The 23,952-nt window shown below is 57.2% G+C and overlaps 1 protein-coding gene across 6 annotated transcripts in view; it reads right to left on the bottom strand.

Annotated features, from left to right (window-relative positions):
* Positions 1 to 23,952, bottom strand: part of PLEKHG2 (pleckstrin homology and RhoGEF domain containing G2) — a 55,046-nt gene that overhangs the window by 20,918 nt on the left and 10,176 nt on the right. For 2 of the 6 annotated variants that reach the window (XM_073321611.1, XM_073321616.1), the window contains exons 1-5: positions 11,105 to 11,539; positions 10,760 to 10,833; positions 6,518 to 6,975; positions 3,567 to 3,667; positions 180 to 246 (exon numbers count right to left, since the gene is read on the bottom strand). In XM_073321611.1, coding sequence (XP_073177712.1) covers positions 180 to 246; positions 3,567 to 3,667; positions 6,518 to 6,975; positions 10,760 to 10,808 — 675 coding nt within the window. In that variant the 5' untranslated portion in view covers positions 10,809 to 10,833; positions 11,105 to 11,539. Of the gene's footprint in view, positions 1 to 179; positions 247 to 3,566; positions 3,668 to 6,517; positions 6,976 to 10,759; positions 10,834 to 11,104; positions 11,540 to 21,510; positions 21,550 to 23,952 lie in introns of those variants that run through there. The other 4 variants (XM_073321614.1, XM_073321612.1, XM_073321613.1 and 1 more) reach the window with 3 other exon arrangements.

Here is a 23,952-nt window from a genome sequence, read left to right as displayed (position 1 = left end):
CCACCCCCACGTGACACGGTCCCACCCCTCCATCGGCTCCTGCACCCAAAGTTGAACAGAGCCGGAAGGAGCCTGTGCAGTACACACCTGGGTATGCTAGGGGGTGCAGGAGAGGTGGAAAGGGGTCGCAGCCAGGTGCTGGAGGGGGGCAGGGAGGGGCAGGACAGGCGGGCGCTTACCCGTTGCACGAAGCACTCAGCGATGGCATGGGCGCTGCTGTTGCTCTCCAGCTCTTCCAGGAGCTCGCTGCACAAGGGGGAGAAACAGGGCAGGGGGTGAAGCCGCTGATGCAAAGGGGCACCCAGTGTAAAGGCTGTTTCTGAGGGGGGCGGGGGGGATCTGTGTTATCGGGAGACCCCTCTGCACGCACCCAGAAACTGCATGCCCAGACTCCAAATTTGCATGTAGTTTGCATAATTGCATTCCACTATACAGGCTGGATTCGAACCCATGACCTCAACGAACAAGGCACTGAGGCCCAGTCCCTGAGCTGTGCACTTTCCCTTCCTTTCAATGCAAGCAACAGGTGCAAGATTTCTGCTGCAAAGGCCCGGTCCCCACCCGCCACCAGAGCAAAAGGAGAATCCCCACTAGCCGCTAGCAGTATAGCGGCCATGACACACAGAGGGGCAGTGCTGATTAGAGCCAGTAGAGGGCAGCGGCACTCACATGCTTAGCGGCCAGGCCAACCCTCGCCAAATGCTTTAAGTAGGGGGTGGAGGGTGAATTTACACAGAAGGTGGGTTCTCTGGATTCACGTCTCCACAGGGCTGCGGGGCGGACGCGCCAGGGTCTCACTTCTCTAGGGCGCCCCCGCTGGGCCACTGGGATTAGGGAAAACTGGGAGGGGAGAGCGCCTCCTAGTGAGCAACTGACGGCCCCACGTCCTGTGTCAACCCCAGCGTCTGCTCTGCCCCAGAGCTGGGCTCCCTCCCCTCCCCGCCCCACCCCCCCTCACATGGACTCCCCGGCGATCAGCGCCCCGAGAACACCCTCCCCCACCCCACGCCCTCGCACGGCCCCGCCAGGAAATGAGCTCTGGGAACCGGCGGGCTGCAGAGGAGAAACCCAGCCGCAAACCACATGGCGGAAGGCGTGGCATGGGTGGGGGGGGGAGGCTTCCTCATTGATCCAACCTGCCCCCTCCAACCGTCCCCAGCCAAACATTGCCATGGGGAGAGGGGGGCTGAACCTATCCGCCACCCCCTCCTTCCACTTACTCGTTTCTGCATTCCTTCCTTCGTTTCAAACCCGACCCCTCCACACACGCACCCTAAACCTGGCTGCAGCTGATACCCTGATGTTCCCAGAGACCTGATTCCCAGCCCCCACTCCCGCTCTAACTACTAGACCCCACTCCCCTCCCAAAGCTGGGAATAGAACCCAGGAGTCCTGACTCCCAGCCCCACTCCTAACCACTAAATGCCCGCACCCCATATTGCCCCCTCCCCGTTTGCACTCTAATGCAAAGTCCCCCCCGCCACGACTAAGAAAATTCCCCAAGAAAGCAAGGACGCCTCTCCCCATTAAGAGGTGTCCTGGGTGGGGCCTGGGGTGGGATGTGGGGGAATCCCCCCCCCATGCTACTCAGCCCCCGCTCGGCATGCAGCTCCTTCCCCGACAGGGTTAAGCACCCCGGGCTCGGCTCGGCAGCCGGCCCACGCAGCTGAAATACTTAAACAGACGCAGATGGGAGTTCGGGCTCTTACAGGAAACAACCCCCCGCCCCCCCTTTCCCCTCCCCCACCCTGAGAATAGAGCTGGGGGGGCAGGGTGGCCCAGAGCCAGCCCTGGCTGCAAACCGAATGCGCCACGCAAACCAAGCGCCTGGCCCCGAGACGCTTCGTTCGCTGCCCCCGCTAGCAAACTGCTGGGGCGTCCCGCCCCCACCCAGCAAAGCGCCTGGATCCCCAGGGAAACAGCCCTGGGCTTTTTAGAGTGTGTGGGCGGGGGGGGGGAGAAGGGGGAGGGGAGCTGAGAGGCAGGACTCCTGGGTTCTATTCCCAGCTCTGAAAGGAGAGCGGTGACTAATGGTTAGAGTGAGGGGGGCTGGAGCCAGGGCTGTTGGGTTCTGTTCCTGGCTCCGGGAGAGGGAGTGGGGCCAAGTTGTTAGATCTCACCACACGCAGGGTTGAAGGGGTTCCTCTTTAACCCCATTGTTACAGCAAAGGAGAAACTGAGGCACACCCAGCTGGATGGCTGAGGCCCCCGCATCTCCAAGGATGCTGAAAAGCTGGCCAGGGGGCAGACCAGAGAAACAAGTATAGTCCAAAGAGGGAGAAAGGGTGGGGGGCAGCCCAGCCCCGCAGGTGGGGCACTGGAGTGAGAACTCACTGGACATTTTTCTAAAAGATCTGCTCTGGGAATTATCTGGGGGCAGGTCTCTGGCCTGTGCCATCCAGAAGATCAGGCTCCATGATACTAATGGGCCCTTCCGGCCTTGGCATCTCTGACTCTATGAACAAGCCACACCCCCCTCTGGGACTCAGTTTCCTCTCCCTGCCCTTTGTCTGGGAACTCCTTGGGGGCAGGGACTGTCGCTTATTCTGTGTCTGTGAAGCACCTGGCAGGATGGGGCCCTCAGTGTTTCATTTCAACTTTATCATCATTTGGGCTTGACTTTTAGATTGCATTAAAATATTAAATCTACCATACTCACCATTCGCTATAACATATACACATGAAAGATACTGTATGTACACACATCTCATTAAATAGATAGAAATATAATATTACACTTCATATTTTAACATCATCTAAAAGACAAAACATAATGAATTGAAACATTAATGTCAAAATTAAACATTTCTTGGCACTGTCGAAACGAAACGTGTCGACTTTTCCCTGTGAAAACGTCACTGAAAGTGACTGGTGCCACAAAACGTTTCAACCTTTCGATGGAAAAACTCTTCCATCGAAAATTCTTCTACCAGGTTCTGTCCCAACGTAGGTTGCGTCCGCCCAGGGCAGGAGGGCTCCCTACGTAAAGGACGTGGGAGATCTCGTGCCATCACCTTTTCCATGAGAGTTTGCACAGCAGCCGGGAGCGTTTGCGAAAATGTCTCTGATCCCGAAAGTTTCACCAATTAAAAGACCCGGGAAATTCCCCCATGCAAAAATAAAAAAACTTTGTGAACTTTGAGAGAGTTGTTTGAGTCAAAGCAAACCATCAAAACCGTTCACTCCCTCATTTAGCTCAAGGTTCCTTCCCGCTCCTAGAAAATTTTGACTTTTGGGGCAAAATCTTGAATTTCGGCCAGAGACTAAAATATTTCAAGTCAGTAGTCCTAATTTAGGTACCTTATGATCTCATTCTCTATGGGCCAGGCTCTTTGGTTGGACTACATCTCCCATGATGCATCACTTTCTCCTCTCTTAGTGAGGCCATGCTGCATCATGGGAGATCTAGATCCAGAGGTTGCAGGTTTAATCTCCACATGGGGGTCACTGTTACCAAAGTTGCAGGGAACTCAGAAATCAACTCAATACCCCCAGTAAGTCCCTCTCCCGATCATCTCCCACCATTCTCTCCCTGACCAGTGGGCGCTAGGAGACAGCAGACTCACCTGTTAAACTCATAGATGTCTTCGATGTTGCAGAACAAAGTGCTCACTTGCTCAGGTTTGAGGGGCAGGTGTCCACTGTCTATGATACAGCCAAGATAATCCTGCAAAACAGGAATGGGTCAGAACCTGGCGTTCCCGGAACGCCTCTCCTCCCGCAAAGCACTTTGCGGACATCACCAGGCAACACTGCATCATCATTTCATCCACGGTGCCAATGGTGGCTGTGAGGTGGGGCATGGCAGCTGTTTATACAGGGATTACTCATCCCAGCACTGAGATGCATCCACCTCTAGGGTGGAGCCTGGCAGCAGATTATACAAGGACGCCTCACTCAGCACTGAGATGTGCCCACTTCTGGGGTGGGCCAGGGCAGTTGTTTATACAGGGGTCATTCCCCCAGCACCGAAGTGCAACCGTCTCTGGGGCAGCTGTACAGGGACCACTCACCCCCGGTTGAAATGTGACTGACCTGGGGTGGGGCATGGCAGTTGCTTAACAGCCACACAGCAACATTGCTCCGGGATTACACACCCAACACGGAAATGCAGAAACTTCTGAGGTGGAGCACAGCAGCTGTTTATACAGGAATCCCTCGCCCAACACCAAAATGCAGCCACCTCTGGCAATGGGGCTCGGTAGCTCTTTATAAAGTTGTCCCTCACCCAGCACTGAGATGCAGCCACCTCTGGGGTGGAGCATGGCAGCTGTTTATACAGAGATCTCTCATCAATGAGACACTGCACTGGCTCAGCCATGGGGAGAGACCATGGTGCATCGTGGGAGATGGAGTCTGGCCTGGTTCGCCAGTCTCTCTCAAGGTGGACAAATGTTGCCAGCGGCTGGAATCAAGGGGTGCCATCATTCCCCTGACTGAAGGGGCAGAAAGAGCCGAGCTGAAATCTACATGCAGCACAGACCGGGGCTCCTTTCCCTCCAGAAGGCAACATGTTTAGGGGGTGGGACTGGAAGCCAGGACGCCTGGATTCCATCCCCAGCTCTAGGAAGGCGTGTGGTATAATGATCAGATGAGGAGTCAGGACTCCTGGGTTCTTTCCCAGCTCTGGGAGGAGCGGGTGGCTAAGGACTATGGGATGGGGAGGGGCCTGAGACTCAGGACTCCTGGGTTCTTTCCCAGCTCTGGGAGGAGCGGGTGGTGTAAGGACTACCGGAGGGGGAGGAGCCTGAGAGTCAGGACTCCTGGGTTCTTTCCCAGCTCTGGGAGGAGCGGGTGGCTAAGGACTATGGGATGGGGAGGGGCCTGAGACTCAGGACTCCTGGGTTCTTTCCCAGCTTTGGGAGGAGCGGGTGGTGTAAGGACTACCGGAGGGGGAGGAGCCTGAGAGTCAGGACTCCTGGGTTTTTCCCCAACTCTAGGAGTAGGGTGCGGTGTAAAGATTAGAGGGGAGGGCGGAAAGGGGGCAGGACTCCTGGGATCTATCTTTAGCTCTAGGAGGGGGATGTGCAGTTTGATGATCAGAGCAGAGGCCAGGACTCCTGGGTCCCTTTCCCACCCGCTCTGCGCCTCGGTTTCCCCGAGTGAAATAACATTTCCTTCCACCCCCTGAGCATCACTGTGCTGAATGTCCCAGCACTCGCCCACCCACCAAATGCTGTTAATAAACCCGGAAAGAGCTCTGCTGAGACAATCTGTTAAATCATTCTCATTTCTGTGCCAGTGACCTTTCTCTAGCTTCCCCGCCGTAGCCAGAAAAACCCGCCTCTCCACGCGGAGACTCAGCGCTGGCCAGGACCCAGCATGGCTCCAGCTGATTCACAAAAGCCCTAGAATGCAGGGACCTGCCCCGAGCACAAGCCGCGCAACCGAGATTTCTGAATCCAGGAGTCCTGGCTCCCCCCGAGCCCTAACCACTAGATTCCCCTCCCAGAGCCGGCAATAGAACCCAGGAGTCCTGGCGCCCAGCCCCCCTTGTTCTAACCCCTGCTCTGGGAGGGGATTGGAGTCTAGTGGTTAGAGCAGGGGGACTGGGAGTCAGGACTCCTGGGTTCTGATGGCGAATGGTTCAAACCAAGTCCTGGGAGGACATTGGTCCAGCACAGAGTCCAAGGGGCCCATGATCCGAGTCCAGCTCTGGGATGAGCCGTTTGCTGCCGGGGCTGGAGTTACTGGGGAGCCGGCTGCAGGCCTGGAGCCAGGCTCCCGGCAAAGGCTCCCCGCCCCCTCCCGCCAGAGCTCGCATTTCAGCCCTTCCTGCTGGAGGAATAACTGGGATTCTTTGGGCCTCTCTCGGGGCAGACGGGGCCTGTCTGACCCGCCAGGGCAGACGCTGATCCACTGACACTCGCGAGGCAGCTGAGCAGCAAATTACACCCCGCACCCCCCCCCCCAAATTGTTATGATGCTCACAAAGGTCCCTCCGGGATCACCTCTGAGCTGAGACAGCGCTGCTGAGTGGCCAGGGGGTTGGGCTAGGCCTCAGGAGTCCTGGGTCCGACTCCTGGCTCCGCCCCAGATTTGCCATGTGACGCTGGGGAAGTCACAAGCCCTCTTTATGACTCAGTTTCCCCACCCTTTGTCTGATCAGACAAGAAGCCCTTTGGGGCAGAGCCTGTCTGGGCAGCACCCGGCGCCATGAGGCCTCTATCTCGGGTGGGGCCTATAGCTGCTACTGGAAAATCAATGGCAATTCATATCGTCTCTTAATTATATGCATTAGCATGAAGAAACCCATAGCAAAATCAGGGCCCCATTAACTTGGGTGCTATACTTGCTCCCCACAGCGCCCCCTGCTGGGAGAGGCCAGGACTGGAGCAGCCGAGGGCTCCCCCACAGCCAGCGCCCCGCCGCACTCCCCACAGCGCCCCCTGCTGGGAGATCCCAGGACTGGAGCAGCCAGGGGCTCCCCCCGCAGCCAGTGCCCCACCCCGCTCCCCACAGCGCCCCCTGCTGGACGAGTCTGGGGCTGGAGTAGCCGGCCGCTCCCTTTGCTCACCTCCACGATGCTCCTCAGGTCCCGGACGTAAGCCTGCTCCGTCTCCACAATCTCCAGCACCACCCGGTCCAGTTGGGACAGCTTGACCCGCCGTTCCCTGGCTCTGGCAGGCCCGGGAGACCAGGCACCACCACGCTTGGCCCCCCCCGGGGGCCGCTCGGCCTCGGCCGACCCCTCCAGCAGCGCCACGGGGGTGAGGTCGAGGCTGATGTCGCTGCCGTTCTGCTGGGCGTCGGGGGGGTAGCCGGCGGGGCAGCCCCCGCCCAAGGCCCCGCTGCTGCCGAAGGCGCTCTGGCTGTCGGGCAGGGAGGCGGAGGAGGCAGAGGAGCTGAGGCTGACGGGCCGCTCGCCGTCCGAGCACACCGTGTTGACCGAGGTGCAGCTGCCCGAGATGGTGGCGGCAGCCATACCGCCGGCGATCCCGCTCAGCGAGGACACGGAGGATGGTCTGGCGACCACTGGGGAGGGAAAGCGAGACGGACGGCTTAGCGGCGCCCACCCTGCTGGGAGATTCCCCATCCCGCAGCGCCCCCTGCTGGGAGAGGCTGGGACTGGAGTAGCCGGGAGTTCCCCTTACAACCAAGGCTCCTGCCCCGCTCCCCACAGCACCCCTTACTGGGAGAAGCCAGGGCAGGAGTTCCTGGATTCGCCACCCTGCTCCTGGAGGGGAGTAGGGTCTACTAGTCAGAGCAGAGAGGTGTGTCTGGACTCCTGGGTTCCCCCCAACCCCGAGCTCTGTCCCTGGGTGACGTTGGGCAAGCCTCGCGCCCCCCACCCCATGCCTCAGTTTCTCCTTCTGTGTAAGAGGTACCATAACACCCACCTCCCTCACCACTGAGGGGCGCGCGCGTGAGGGTGGCTAAACTCATTCGTGCCTGCAGAGCTCCTCCGACGGGATACAACGGGGGAGCCAAAGGGCCACTGCATTGATGCCCAGGGCTGAGGCAGATTTCCCCATGCCCGCGAGCAGCGGCCACGGCTGGCGCATCAAGGGATCGATTCCTCCCCCCTCCACCTCTGTGGCTCTCCGGCCCAGCGTGGCTAGGAACGGCCATAGCTCTCTCTATTCAGCCTCTCTCAGGCTGAGTCTCCTGCACTAATAGGAGACAGGTGCACCCCACGAGCCGGGGGGGGTCCTTTCCAGTCCTACTGTCCCGCCGACCCAGACCCCGATAAGCTGGCTACATTGGATGCCCCCAGCACCCTCCCCTGCATCTTGCAAACTCCCCCATGCCCGCGATGAGCCATTGCCCTGGAGCTGCAACCACTTTGAGTTCAACACGCCACCCCCCACTCCGCCTCGTCACCTCCAATCCCTGCTCCGTGGGGTTTTGCCCCCATCCGACGTGGCGACGCCAGGGGGACCCGTCCCCAGCTGCACTTCACGCTCCCCCCGCCAGCCCCGGCTCCAAGAGCTTCCTCGCCCGCCTTGCACCTTCAAGGCTGTGGTTTGTGTTGCATTGTGGGAGGAGAGGCTTTGCACACACTGAGCTCAGCCGCTCAGGAAAAGGTTTGCACAAAAATACACATTAGAGACGGGGCCCTGGATTCAGACAGCCCCGGGGCAGGTCCTGTGGCATGAGCCCATGTCTCTCATCTCTCTTTATGTGTTATATACACGGATCCCTGTCTGCATGCACACCCCCACACACCCCCACCACTAAGCACACACCCCTGCGTGCACCCACCCACCCACACCTCCGTGCTTGCACACACCTCAATGCACACAACTCTCTATGCACACCCCCCCCTCCTGTGTGCACACATGCACACCCCTTGCACATGCGCACGCCCCCTCTGGGCATGCACACCCCACTGTACCCACACAGCCCTCTAGGCACCCCCGATGTGCCCCCCCAGACACACACACCATGCGTTTGTGCACAGATGAACTTTTCCCATGCACTCACCCACCACTCATGCACGCCCCTGGTGCACGCCCACGCCACCACGCACATATTACACAAGCCCACCACCGGTTAAGCACCCGGATGCACAAATGCCTCTATGCACACATCTCCCTGTACGTGTACACGGCCGCCCCAGCCACGCGCACACAATTCAAGGCCACTCCATGCACGCACCCCCCACCCCTCCATGCACGCACACACGCGTCCCAACCCAGCACTGTGCCCATGCGCCGGTGAACAAACACCTCTCGGCATGCGCGGCCCCCCCTCTCCATGCACAGAGAACTATGGAGAATTACGCACACGCGCCCAGAGTGGATTTGAACAGCCGTGGGGAGTGGCACACAGACAGCAGTATAACAATACCTCCGCAGCGCTCATCATCGGCTGATCTCAGAGCGCTCCGTTCTACCGATGGAGAAACTGAGGCACAGAAAGGGGAAGGGACTTCCTCAAAGGCCCCCAGCAACAGAGCCGGGAATGGAGCCCGGGTCTCCCGAACACCAGTCCAGCGCACTATCCACAAGGCAACACTGCCTGCCATCTATGGTGGCACAAATATGCAGACCCTTCACCCTCCCTCATTGCCCATGCTCCAGGAGGGGTCAGTAGGAACACAACTCTGGCAGCAGGAGGCCTGGGGTCGGGGTCTGCTGGCCCCATGGACTCCAATGGAGCGACGCCCGTTGACACCAGCCGGGGATCTGGCCCCTCCTGACAGTTTACATCTCTCTGGCCTTTTCCGTTGCAGCCAGCGAGCAGGTGATTCAAAACGAGCAGCAGCCACAGAGCCAGAGAGAGGAACCGACTGCAAGCGACACTTCGGCGGAAGGAAGTGGAACCTGCACAGATCGCAGGAAACGGGCGGGACACCGGGGGGCGCCGGCACTGCCTGGCCATCTCCGTGCGCCCTGGCATCGTGCCTCAGTTTCCCCTTTAAAAGCCCCCACCCTGATTCTTTCCAATGGGGGGGGAGGGTCCAGCTTCAATGCAGACAGGTTGGATGGGGTTCTCTGCTTGTCTCTTGTCAGTTTCAACGGCAGGGGAAGGGTTAAATTCAATCCCTTAAAGGGCCCATCCACCCCCCCACCCACCAGGCTCCTCTTGCCAAGACTGCCAGGAATGCGGAAGCCCTTGTAGGACCTGTTTGCTTTTGTCTCCCCATTGGGGGCCTCCTCGATCCAACCGGCTGCATGAAGCCTGGACGTTTATTATTCTAACCCCGGCCCACCACTCACTGGAAGGGAGGCGGGTGGGACTGGCCGATGCCCGGCCCGGCATGGAGTCCATGACTCCAGCTTTGACCCTCCTGCCCCATCACTGCATCCCCAGTCGCCTCCTCCTCTGGCTGCCCCATTCGGGCCGGGATCCGCATCTTTGGGCCTGAGAGTCAGGCCCGCCCCCCCTCCCCCGCCCCAGTCACTGAGCTCTGGGCTGGGGTGTGGGGAGGTCGCTTTGATTCCCTTTGCTCTATGTGTTCTGGGTCCTGCCTGACCTCCAGTGTCAGGCAGAGCAGCCCCTGGGCTGCTCTAACTCACCCCCCATCCACCCGGAGCCCCTCTCTTCCTCATCTGAGCTAAGATTGGCTCCTTCCCTCTGCTGGGGTGGGTTACTCAGCTCTGAGAAGTGGGCTGCAGCCTGGGTGCAACGGAAAACCCCATCCGCTGCTGCCGTTATTATTCAGCTCTGTTTACGTAGGGCCACCCCTGAGCACGGGGATCTGCAGGCGCAGCTGGGAGACGCTCATTGTCCGAGTGGACAAAACACGGGGCAGGTCTCAAGAAGGGCTTTGAAGAAGGCGGGGGGTGGTAGTGGGTTAGGGATGGGGAGATTGTTCAGGGGCTGCTGGGAAGAGGGAATAAAAAAGAGCGTGGGAAGAAGAGAGACAAGGAGCCCGTGAAGCAACTCGCAATCACTGTGCCCCCATCTGACAGATGGGGAAACTGAGGCATGTGGAAGGGGGGGGCCCCGGGGATTTGCCCAAGGTCAGCCAGCAAATCAGTGGCAAAGCTGGGAATAAAACCCAGGAGTCCTGGCTCCCAGGCCCCCCCACTCTAACCCATTAAACCCCTCTCCCCTCCCACAGCTGGGAAAAGATCCCAGCAGTCCAAACTCCCAATCCGCCCACTCTAGCTACTAGACCTCACTCCCCTCCCACACCGGAGAATAGGACCCAGGAGTCCTGCCTCCCCTTCTCTGCTCTGTGCAGTAACCCATCCCGTCTGCGGGCGGAGCAGACCATCTCATCAGCCCGGGAGCTCTGCGTCCAGCCCCCACAGGAGAGGCTGCCCCTTGGAGGGGGTCACATCACGTGGGGGCCCCAGGCACCAACCTTGATTGCCTGCTTTCTTGTTGCTGCCCCGACGAGCTCCCTCAGGCATGGTGCTGTGGTCTCCGACGGACGTCCTGCACAGAGAGGGAGACAATACCGAGTCACACATCATCCTGGGCCACGTCCCCTGCAGACTGTTCTCCAGAGAAGGGCAGACATAGCATCTGTCTTTAAAAAGGGGACCAAATAGGACCAGGGGATTACAGACCAGCCAGCCTAACTCTGAAACCTGGGAAGATACCAGAACCAATTATTAAACAATTAATTTGCAAACACCTAGAGGATAACAGGGTGATAAGCAATAGCCAGCCTGGCTTTGTCAAGAGCAAATCATCCCAAACCCACCTAATTCCTTTCTTCGGCAGGGTCGCTGGCCGAGTGGGAAGCTGTAGACATGAAATCGCTTGATTCGACTAAGGCTTTTGACACAGTCCCGCATGACAGTCTCACAAGCAAATGGGGGAACCGTGGGTCTTCTCGATCAAATCGCTGTCCGGTGGGCGCACAACTGGTGGAAAGACCGACCTCAAAAAGGAGGAATCAACAGGTCACTGTCAAAGTGGGAGGGCGTAGTGGGTGCCACAGGGGTCAGTCCTGGGCCCGGCACTGGTCAATATTTTCCTCAGTGACTCGGATAATGGAGCGGAGAGTCCTGGTTATACAAGCTGCAGATGACACCAAGCTGGGAGGGGTGGTGCACACTTTGCAGGGCAGGATTAGAATTGAAAATGACCAGGACAAATCGGAGACTCGGTCTGAAATCTACAGGATGAACTTCAATAAAGACAAGCGCAAAGAACGTCACGTTGGAAGGAAAAATCAGATGGAAAATGGGGAATAACCGGCTAGGGGGTCGTGCTGCCGGAAAGGATCTGGGCGTTGGAGTGGATCACAAACTGAATATGAGTCAACAAGGAGAAGCAGTTGCAAAAAAAGCTAGCATCATTCTGGGTGTGTTAACAGGAGCGTCGTACACAAGACACGGGAGGTCACTGTCCTGCGCGACTCAGCACCGGTGAGGCTACGGTGTCCAGTTCTGGGCGCCGCGCTTTAGGAGAGACGTGGGCAAATTGGAGAGAGGCCAGAGGAGAGCCACAAAAAGGATCCAAGGTTTAGCAAACCTGCCCTAGGAGGAGAGGTTAAAAAACGTGGGTAGATTTAGTCTGTGGGAAAGAAGGCTGAGGGGGGACCTGAGAACAATTAATACGTTAATTGGTGTTGTAAAGAGGACAGGGATCAGCTGTTCTCCACGTCCACTGGAGGCAGAACAAGATGCAATGGGCTTAATCTGCAGGGAGAGAGATTGAGGTGAGATATCAGGACAAACTTTCCAGCTCTCCGGGGAGTGAAGCTCTGGAACAGGCTCCCCAGAGAGGTCGTGGGATCCCGGTCACTGGAGGTTTTTAGGAACAGACTGGACAAACCCCTGTCGGGGCTGGTCTAGGTTTACATGGCCCTACCCCGGCGCAGGGGGCTGAACCTGATGACCTCCCAAAGTCCCTTCCAGTTGGACATTTCTCTGATACCGATTGGCTTGGACCCTGCTTAGCTTGCAAAACAAGTGCAGGGTCCCTCCCAGGCCTGGCAATAGGACCCAGGAGTCCTGATTCCCAGCCCTGTCTGCTCAAAGCACTAGACCCCACTCCCCGCCCAGAGCTGGGAACAAACCAGGAGTCTCACAACCGCTTTGCTCAAACCCACAGTCCACACTTGAGTAGAAACATTCAGGTTTGGATTGGATTTGATGATCTTCCTCGGGGGGAAGGGCCTGGGTCATTTACCAAATTTCAGTTGGATACCAGATTATTCTTCCCTCTCGCGCCTAACAGAAGCTCTCTGTAGGATGGTGGTTAAACATCCTCCATGCCCAACCCCAGAAGCGGCTGCATTTCAGCATCAGGTGAGCAAGCCCTGTACGAACAGCTGCCATGCCTCACCCCAGAGCGGGCTGCATCTCGGCACTGCACGGGGAAGGCCTGCATGAACAGCTGCCCACCCCAGAGGCGGCTTCATCTCGGCACTGCACGGGGAAGGCCTGCATGAACAGCTGCCCACCCCAGAGGGGGCTGCATCTCGGCACTGCACGGGGAAGGCCTGCATGAACAGCTGCCCACCCCAGAGGGGGCTGCATCTCGGCACTGCATGGAGAAAAACAACCCCGTGGGCACAACGGAAGCACGAGCCACTCAGTGCAAAATGCAGCGAGGCACAGACCACTTTACGGACCCAGGGCAAGTGTCCCCCAGGCTCTGCCAACAGGACCAAGCCTCGTCTGACGCAAGTGGGGGAAGAACCCAAGGTGAATCCACGGCCTCACGGACACGGAGGCACCTTTCTGCTGCAGACTGGGACGTGCACTTGCCTGCGGGGGGCTGATCCTCGTGTCGCCCTTTCCCTGCACCGGTGCAAACACAGCCTGGCTGAGCTGGGCGGCCTTTTGCTCTGCTGCAGATGTTGCTCCAGGGGCAGAGAGACAGGGAATCGGGCCCCTCTACGTGAGGCACAGCTGGGTCCCTCATGCCCGGTGCTCAGCCACTAACTGCCACTGCTACCAGGAAAGCTAGTTTAGCCAAGGAAGCAGTCTAGGCTGAGAACAAGGAGGGCATTAGCACTTCCCTTTGCCTCCCCGTGGAAGCATCATTAACCGCTGGTGCAAACTGTGCCGTGATGGTGCAACTCAGACCATGCAAACTGCATTGCGAGGTCCTGGTGCAATTCCCCCCTCGTGCAAACTGCATTGCACAGTGCTGGTGCAACCTACACGATGCAAACTGCACTGCACAGCATTGCTGCAAGTCCCCCTCGTGCAAATTGCACTATGCTGGTGCTGCTGGGGCAACCCTTCTTGTACAAAATGCACTGCAGCCTGTTGGTGCAACCCCCTCTCGTGCAAACAGCATGGTGTTGGTGCAACCCACACCGTGCAAATTCTGCTGCAACGTGCTGGGGCAATCCCTCCTCGTGCAAACTGTGCCGTGTGGGGTGGACGCCAACTCCCCCTCGTGCAAACTGGTGTGAACAGCGGCTTGCACCCTCCCAGCTTCCTAGGGGCAGACTGTGGGAGCTCATCGGAGGGGGCAGAGGCCCGTCAGGAACCGGCCTGCCACAAGGACTCTCACGCCTCCATGCCAATCAGCCGGGCTGCCGTCTGGCGGGGTTGGAACCAGGTCAGGATTGCCTGGCTGCCAGCCCCTGCGGAGGAGTGCATCACAATCATATCAAGCAGCCCTTCCGCCCTGCCACCCCCCCCGCATCCTTCCCACTTTCCTGGGGCTGCAAGAAGCTGGCGAAAGCTGGCACCGTTCATGCCTGCTGCCTGCCGGGCGGGCCTACGGCTTTAATTCCTGCTTCCCCCTATTCATCTCCATGGACCGGGACACAATCAACACAGGCCGGCAACACAATGCAGCCTATTCTGAGCCCAGCGACTTCAGCCCGACCAAAGCACTTCAAGCCTCAGGAGTTTCAACAATTATGCGTCACCTGCCACGGCCAGGAGCAACAGGTGCCCCCAATGCCCCGGCGATGGCTGGGAATTGATTAGGCAAGATACACCCCAATGACCCCAATGATCTTCATAAATGATCTGGAGGATGGTGTGGATTGCACTCTCAGCAAATTTGCGGATGATACTAAACTGGGAGGAGTGGTAGATACGCTGGAGGGGAGGGATAGGATACAGAAGGACCTAGACCAATTGGAAGATTGGGCCAAAAGGAATCTGATGAGGTTCAATAAGGATAAGTGCAGGGTCCTGCACTTAGGACGGAAGAACCCAGTGCACAGCTACAGACTAGGGACCGAATGGCTCGGCAGCAGTTCTGCGGAAAAGGACCTAGGGGTGACAGTGGACGAGAAGCTGGATATGAGTCAGCAGTGTGCCCTTGTTGGCAAGAAGGCCAATGGCATTTTGGGATGTATAAGTAGGGGCATAGCGAGCAGATCGAGGGACGTGATCGTTCCCCTCTATTCGACATTGGTGAGGCCTCATCTGGAGTACTGTGTCCAGTTTTGGGCCCCACACTACAAGGATGTGGATAAATTGGAGAGAGTCCAGCGAAGGGCAACAAAAATGATTAGGGGACTGGAACACATGAGTTATGAGGAGAGGCTGAGGGAGCTGGGATTGTTTAGCCTGCAGAAGAGAAGAATGAGGGGGGATTTGATAGCTGCTTTCAACTACCTGAAAGGGGGTTCCAAAGAGGATGGCTCTAGGCTGTTCTCAATGGTAGCAGATGACAGAACGAGGAGTAATGGTCTCAAGTTGCAGTGGGGGAGGTTTAGATTGGATATTAGGAAAAACTTTTTCACTAAGAGGGTGGTGAAACACTGGAATGCGTTACCTAGGGAGGTGGTAGAATCTCCTTCCTTAGAGGTTTTTAAGGTCAGGCTTGACAAAGCCCTGGCTGGGATGATTTAACTGGGAATTGGTCCTGCTTTGAGCAGGGGGTTGGACTAGATGACCTCCTGAGGTCCCTTCCAACCCTGATATTCTATGATTCTATGACCCAAACCCCAGAAACCCTCTGACCAATTGTGCAGCTGAGATCATGGCCCCCATCAGGCAGGCTGCAGCAGAGGGTCAGGTCTGGGGTTACAGGTGGAGCAACTATTAGGTATATTACGGTAGCACCTAGAGGTCCCAGCTAAGATTGGGGCCCCACCGTGCGGGGTGCTGCACAAAGCCAGAGCCAGCCCCGACCCAAAGAACTTCCGGTCCGATCCCCTTCGGAAGCGGAATAAGCTGACTCGGAAAAAGGGACTTCACTTGGTGCATGGGGAGCTACTGTGTTTTTAGTTCACACCCTACCTTAATCCGGAGTAACTTCCCCACCCCATGGGGAAACTGAGGCCCAAAGAGACACGAAGGGCCCTAGATCCCATAGCGAGTCTGTGGCAGCGCCAGGAATACAACCCAGATCTCTTCAAGCCCAGCCCAGTGCAGTAACCAGAAAACCAACCTGATGGGGAGTCCCGTCTGCCTCAGTTTCCCCACCTATACAGGGAGCAGGAGGATCCTTCCCTGTTTCCCACGGCCGTTGTGAGGAGGGCAATTGCGATCCCTAGCGCTTTTCATCATAGAACCGTCGGGCTGGAAGGGACCCCGAGAGGTGATCGCGTCCAGCCCCCTGCGCTGAGGCCGGACCGAGTTAACCTAGACCAGCCCTGACAGGGGTTTTTCCAGCTGTTCTTAAAAGCCTCCAGTGACGGGGATCCCACAACCTCCCTTGGACGCCTGTTCCAGAGCTTCATTCCCCGGAGGGTTCTGAGTTCTCCCCAGTGCCCAGCACAGCAGTGTGGTTGCCTCCCTGTTAACTCCCGTTAGCAGTCACGTTTCAAAAGAACTTTACTAAGGAGGTCAGCACCATTAGCCGCATTTGGGTAGATTGAGGCACGGAGGGGCCAGTGACTTTCCCAAAGTCACCCAGCGGAAAACACAACCCAGGTTTCCTGTGTCCCAGTCTAGCACTCGATCCACTAGGCCACGCTGCGCCTAGCACGACCCGCAACTCCTGATCAGGGTGGTACCACAAGACAAACAGCAACAGGAGAAGCAAGGGGGTTCAACGACCCAGGGAAGGGCGTGAGGCCCAGCTGCCTGCCAGCAGGGCGGCGGTGGAGGGGATGCCTGCTCTGTGCACAGAAACCGGGGTGGGTTTACACTCACTCCCAGCAGTTCCCTCGGGTCGGGTGCCAGAGTCGCATTCCTGAGCTAATTCCTTTTTCCAGATTCCCCCACCCAAATCCCCAGGCTTAAAACAGAAAGAGTGGGGGGAAATATCCCCTAATAAGGTCAAATGGGACACCCTCCATGGGCCACGTTCTTTCTGCCAGCGGCAGGCTTTGGAGTGGGAATCCAGTCACTGCCGCGTGCTCACTCCGGATTTCCGCTGGAGCGGCCGAGAGCAAACTTGGGCTTGGCTGGGAATCGGTTCTTGGGTCTTTGGTTTTCACGGACACCTTGGTCCTGGTTCTCAGTCATGCTCAGGTCCCCTTGTGAGGCTCTCCCACCCACAGGGGGCCTCCCTGGTCTGCCGGGAACTGGTGTAAGGGCCCTGCTCACAGCCCCGGAAGTAGGGGTCGATCAGGGCCGGAGCGCTCTGCACTGTGACTATTCTCTGCTCCCCAGGGCCCAGAAGGGGTGCAACATGCGTTAGAGCAGCCCTGAGGCTGCACCAAGTGGACCAGAAAGGGCTCAAAATACAGGGAATGCAAAGGGGGCCCAAAGGAATCCTGTCATCCTTGCTTCAGGCTCCTAGGAGCTGCCTCCTATGGGCCCTGGGGGGCAAAGAACAGCCACAGCGCAGCGCTCTGGCCACGCCCCGAAGCTAAAACTGCATCTCTCTGGATATTGTACAGCACCTGCCATATTGTCACAGCTCCACTGTCAATGACAGTGACAAAGACGAAGCAAAACCCGTCCTCCCTATTGTTCCAAACAAAGAAACCCCAAGAGGAAGGATCGAATGCATAAAAAGAAGAGGGTGTGGCGTGTGAAGATATTTGGTGCTTCCCATAAGGCCCTAGCTTCTGGAGTCATGGGATTTCTAATAAATCTAGCTTGCTTGAGTTTCTAGCCGTCATGTTTTCCGAGAAATCCTTGGAAACATGGACTGAGCATGACCCTAAGGATTACATAAACCAGAAGGGAAGTAAAAAGAACCCCAACGTTATTGTTAGTTGGTGTTTCTACTTCTTTTACGAGGATCATTTGTCAGCCCCCAACCTAGACAGCCAGTGAGCTAGTTTTTATCTGGTCCCTAGATTTGTCCAGGTTGGGTGGCCCAACAGAAGTTAAAGATCCCACCGAGGAAGTGCTCTGCATCACTGGGACGCCCTCCCATCATCCCAAGGTGCAGTGCCCAGGCAAGGGGCTGTAACACAGCTATCATATTAAATATCAGATCAGAGTCCCCATGACATGTCTCCATGGCCCCGAACTGAACATCCTCAGAATCCGTGACAGGTTTCAGAGCAGCCACCGTGTTAGTCTGTATCCGCAAAAAGAACAGGAGGATTTGTGGCACCTTAGAGACGGACACATTTATTAGAGCATAAGCTTTCCACGTCATCAGATGCATAGAATGGAACATCCAGTACGAAGATGTGTATCTACATACAGAGAAGGTGGGAGTTGCCATACAAACTGTAAGAGGCTAATTAATTACGATGAGCTGTTATCAGCCGGCGAAAAAAACTCTCTACGCAAAAGAATAAATGGACACAAATCTGACATCAGGAATCATAACGTTCAAAAACCGGTAGGAGAACACGTCAACCTCCCTGGCCACTCAGTAACAGACTTAAGGGTGGCGATTCTGCAACAGAAAAGCTTCAAAAACAGACTCCAACGAGAAACTGCTGAGCTTGAATTAATATGCAAACTAGATACCATTAACTTGGGCTTGAATAGAGACTGGGAGTGGCGGGGTCATTACACATATTGAATCGATTTCCCCATGTTAAGTATCCTCACACCTTGCCAACTCTCAAAATGGGCCATCTTGATTATCACTACAAAAGTTTTTTTCTCCTGCTGATAATAGCTCATCTTAATTAATTAGCCTCTGACAGTTTGTATGGCAACCTCCACCTTCTCTGTATGTAGATATATGTCTTCTTACTATACGTTCCATGCTATGCATCCGATGAAGTGAGCTGTAACCCACGAAAGCTTATGCTCTAAAAAATTTGTTAGTCTCTAAGGTGCCACAAGTCCTCCTGTTCTCTGAAGTCATGATTCCTTGGAATTTCGTTCTGATGCAGAGCGAAGTTTTTCCCCCCCAAAATGTCGCAATTTCCCACAAAATAGAAATCTCGGGGGCCTTACCCACTCTAAAAGCAGATCAGACCTGACAGCCAATCCTGCTCCTGCTTTAACCACTCCCCTCCCAGAGTCAGGATAAGAACCAGGATAAGGAGTCCTGACCCTGCTCTATCCACTAGATCCCCCTCTCCTCCTGGGAGACGGGCCTAGAACCCAGGTGTCCTGCCGCCCAGTTCCACCCCTTCCACCATCACAACCCCCATCCTCTATCTAACCGGCCTGTGACCTCCCCCACCCCTCCCCAGTCTGCCACAAGCTGACCTCCCTGTGCAGGCATGTCCATACTGCAGAAGCAGCTGGGAGCCTTGGTTCACAGGAGTTGCCCGGACTAGAATCAGGGGATTTCCGGGTTCACAATTATCCCTTTCAGAGCCAACGAGCTGGAAAGCACCCACAGACCCAGCCGTGCCTACGGGGTTCTTATTCCAGGTAGGATCTTAGCACCCAGAGGCCTCGCAGAACACAGGGCCCCGTGGCACCCAGGGCTGCACAGACAAAGTGGAGAGCTATCCAGCCTAAGCAGACAAAGGACACACTAGAGATTTGCCCAGCTGGCAGATTGTGTTTGTATCACCACCGAGATCGGGGCCCCAGTGTGCTAGGAGCTGCACAACATGGCGCCAGAGACAGACCCTCTCCCAAAGAGCTTCCAGGCTAAATAACCAAGACAGACAAAGGACGGGAGGGAAAAGGAAGAGACCAGCGGCTGCATCAAAATACCTCAGGTCTCCTGGGTCCTATCCTCTGGTTGATCCACTCAAGCTCATTCGAACTCAATCCTCCCAGTCCCTCAGTTGTGTTGGGTCTTATAGTATTATCCCAGTTTTACTGCTGGGAAACTGAGGCACAGAGCGGTGCTTCATCCAGCAAGGACCTGCCCACCAGGAAACACGTGAGACCCCACGACTGGGAAGGAAGCAGAGAATATCCATGCCTGCTCCTTCTCTGCCCCCAGTGCCCACAACTGAGCCAGGCCGTGATCCCCAGCATGTCCTGCCTCACGTCTGCGCAGCGCCTAGCACCGTGCGGTCTTGCTCAGAGCTTCTACCCACTGCCATAACATATGTCACATCCACACACCCTATAGCACCTCATCACTTTCTGGCAGCCCCGTGTAACCGCCGGCGAGAAAGAAAAGGTCCGGCTGTCATTTAGCGACGCTTCCAGAGCGTGCCCCGCTCTGGACGCAAAGGGTTCTGGGATGGCGAACACTGGGGCGTGGGATCAAACACAAACTGGGCAGGGTGCCCAAAATTACCAAACACATGCAATGCACAGACATGCCCTGAACCGAGAGGGCAGGAAAAAGGGGGAAAACTTTCACTCCCAGAGGTTTGCATCCCATGATCCTCTCAAAGGGCTTCCATCGGGCCAGGGTTGTTTTACACACACACACACACACACACACACACACGGCAGTGTAAGCGCAGGGACCGGGAGTGACTCCCCCAGCGCCGCAAAGAAAAATCGGTGGCAGAATCAGGAAATGGGAACCAGGACTCCTGGTTCCCAATCGCAGCCACTAGATCCCACTCTCCTCACAGAGCCGTGCAAAGAACCCAGGTGTCCTGACACCCACGCTCACCCTTGCTCTCACCACTAGACCACACGTCCCTGGGAGACACAGGAAGGAAAGTCAGCTCTGTTGACATGCAGCCCTGTGCTCTAACCACTAGGCATCACCCCTTCCCACAGCTTGGGAGCGACCTGAGACCTCCTGACGGCCCATCTCCTGCTCTCACCACTAGACCCCACTCCCCTTGGAGATGGAACTCGGGACTCCTGACTCTGAGTCCCGTACTCTTACCACTAGACCACTCCACCAAGGCAGCCCACGGACCGACGCGAAGCGCAGATCTGGTTGGGTCAGAACCACCCTGCCTCCCAGCTTGGTACGTTTGCCTTCATTCCTAATCATTGCGCCACCCAGCAGCTGGTACACAACAGTCGCCGCACTCCACCCCAGAGGTGGCTGCTTTCCAGCAGCTGCACACACGAAGGCAAAAATCCCTTGACGTCACGCAGAGGCCGGGGTTTTGGCTGCCGTCAGCAGAAGCCAGGTCAGAACCGGGCTGGTGGGGTTTGGCCAGCAAAGCACTTTGGCATGCTCCAACAGAAGGAACCGGATTCTGCTCCTGGAAGACGCTGGCAAACTGCATGTTGGCTGCCTCCACCGGAGGATAACAACCTACTAGAGCCGCCAGCTGCGAGTTAGTCCTTTGGCTTTAGCAACGGAGATCTGGCGCGTTGAAGGCCCTGGGTTCAAGTCCTCCGGCTGCAAGTCTAGCGGCCTCCCTCCACCCCCGACGTGGGTCAACTCCACCAGTGTGACTCCAGATTGTCATCTGAAGTGTCCCAAACCTAACCCCACCAAGGGCTTTCAGGGTCCGAATCTGCTCCCTGGGAGAGTCTGTCCCAGAACGGACAAATGCGAACGACCTCCGCTCGTGAAGAGACCTTCCTCCGCGCGGACTGGCCTGGGCGGATACAGACAGACAAAGCGAGGGCAGAGTTGAGCTTCCCTTCCTTCCTTCCTTCCTTCCTTCCATCCACGTCTGTGGCTCCTGCTGTGGTGGCCAAGCCTGACCTCAGATCAACTCTCTTGCTCCAGCCCCGAGGGTCGCTGGGGGTCTGGCCAGCAGCATGTGCACACCCTGCAAGAAGCCAAACCAACGGCCACGGGGGGAACCAGGCTGGCGTCAGTCTTCGGAGAGTGGATCTTCAGGGCAAGTTACTCCTGCCTGCCCTAAGCGTGCTGTGCCAGCCATGGGCACCTGACCCAGACTAGCGCCCCATGCCAGGGCCATCTAACCCAGCCCAGCGGTCACCCAACCCAGCCCAGTGACCGCATCCAGGACAGATCGCCCTGTCCCCATGCCCAGGGCCCCTCAGCCCGCCACCCCAGGGTCATCCCATCCAGCACCTTGCACCCAGGAGCCTTCCAACAGTCTCCCAACATCTCAGTGCCCCACGCTTGGGGGCCCCCCGCAAAGGTTTTCTGGGTCTACACTGCCCATTTGCTTGCTTTAATGATTTAAATACCAGGGAACAAGACAGACAGAGAGACGCGGTGAGACAGATTTTTCCGCACTGCTCCTGGACCCTGTTGAAAACTAGCTTCCTTCCAAGAATGGTAGCTCTTGGCACCGCTAAACCCAACGGTTAACAGCCGGCTCGGCCGTTGCCAGCTGGTTCTCTCTCTCTCACCCCCTGCTGGGACTGGCATCGCCACCCTGGCCCAGCCCGGAGTTAAAGGCATCGATTTTAAGGAATCTGAAGGAGAGGGGCCGATTTTACAGGGAGCAGTGGAGAGCGAGACGGGAATACTGCATCCCGTTTTGGAGTCCCCGTTTTAGAAAGGACAATGCCAAAACCTGGGATGGGTGCAAAGAAGAGCTGCTGAAAGGTTCCAGGTCTGGAAAACCTGCCTCCCAGTCAGGGGTTGAAGGAGATCGGGCGAATGTATCCAAGGGACGGTTAAGAAGGGGCTTGGTCCTGGTCTGGAAGCAGTTCCACAGCGAGTTCGGATACCCGGGAGCGATTAAATTCGACAGACAAAAGAAGAACGGGATCAAACAGCTGAGACCACAAGCGAGACACATTCGGACGGGGATGCAAATAAGGCGCCCGTTTTGAACAGGGAGGGGGACTGACCCAGGGCCGCGGTGGGCTCTCCATCACTTGGAGTCTAAGCGGAGATGGGATGTCTCGCTAAAAGAGATGCTCTTGCTCGACTATCAGATAGGGGCTGGACGCAGGACGCCCTGGGTGGGGTTCTCTGGCGTGGAAAGGGGCAGATTGGATGGTCCCTTCTGGCCATAAGATCTCTGAATGATGTGGCCTGACCTCGAGCCTATCACAGGATGACGAGTTGGCCCCTGTAGACACGGCCCCCTCCAGGCAGGGCACCAGCCAGGGTTGAATCCAGCCCTTCTGCTACGTGTGCAAAGGGACCAGGACAAACCCCTTCCTTGACAGGGATCCTTCCATTCCCAAAAGCAAGGGTGGCCAGGCCAGGCCAGGCCAGGCATCCTCCTCCGGGAAACGTGCAATTTGCTGGCTTGCACGGACTCAGGAGGACACAGGAATCTACTCCCATTCCTGTCCTAAGACGCTGTGGTGGTGACACTGCTCGCCAGCTGCTCGGTTGCATCCCAGAGGGGGCTGCATTACAGTGGCAGGTGAAGCAAATCCTGTCTAGAGTGGGAAGGCCCAGGTTCTCAGTTCCCCTGTCCCTGTGGTAGAAACAGGGATGGGGGGGGCTTTAAGTCCTCTTGGCACCTCGTTGCCTGGTCCCCGATGTCAGCTAGAGCAGCCTCAGAGCTGAGCAGAGCTGCTCTAACTCACAATTCATCTCTCTATGAGCCCAGGGGGCAGAGCATAGCCACAACACAGTATGCTCTGGCCACACCCCTGACCCATCCCCCATGGACCCTGGGGGGCAGAGAATAGCCAAAGAACAGGGGGCCTCCAATTACCCCCTATGCTGGGGGGGCGGGGGGGGGCGAAAGCAGGGCCCTAACTCCAACTGCACTCCCGCCAGGGAGCCAGCCACGCAGTGGGAGATTCATCTCTAGGTTCTGTCCTGTGGCAGGAGCTAGGGGTGCGCGTGGGGTGCTGCCCCCTGACGGATGGAACTGGAACTGCTCCGCTGCAGGTCAGAGCCCCCTATGCGGCCAGCAGCCACTGGAGATTCCCCTTGAGCTCAAGTGGCCGGGACCTGCGTTCTTTCTCATCTTCCTCCCCCATCCCAACTTCAACTCTGACCCACACGTGTGGGGCAGAAATTCAACCTCTCGGCTGGAGCTGGCCAATCCAGGGCCGGGGGGCATGGCTAGGGATGTCACCCCAGAACAGGGGGCGCCTAGGCAGCACTGTCCAAATGCCTCTAGCCTATTAGGAAAGGCCCCGGGGCATTACCCTTTTCTGCGCCCCCCCCCGCCCCTCACTCCAGACTGCTTCCTCCTCCTCCGGGCTGGGCCCCGCCCCAGTGCCCCGTTCCCATTGTCCCGGGTGCTGCACGGTTGGTGAAACCCAGCTCAGCTGCCCTGCCCCATGGATGGATACAATACAATGCAGAACTCAGATGGGGGGGTCCACTTCCCAGCCACCCCATATAACCTCGACCCTACACAGAATCCTCCCCTCCCCCACTGCCCTGCAACAAAAATCTCCCCTCACCCCCGCCCCGAGACCACACACACCCTATGCGACCCCCCCTTCCTTGATTTAGACCCTCTCCCCTGCAAGCCCCAATTACCTCCAACACCCACACAGCCCTCCCCCCCCAGCGCGGCATTCAAAACCACCCTGCCACAGACCCCCCCCCTCCCCCAGATATCCCAGAGCCGATTTCCCACTCCCG

Source organism: Lepidochelys kempii, chromosome 23 (genome assembly GCF_965140265.1).
Source record: "Lepidochelys kempii isolate rLepKem1 chromosome 23, rLepKem1.hap2, whole genome shotgun sequence".
In the NCBI taxonomy this organism is placed as follows: Eukaryota; Metazoa; Chordata; order Testudines; family Cheloniidae; genus Lepidochelys; species Lepidochelys kempii.
This window is presented reverse-complemented; position numbering and strand designations above follow the sequence as displayed.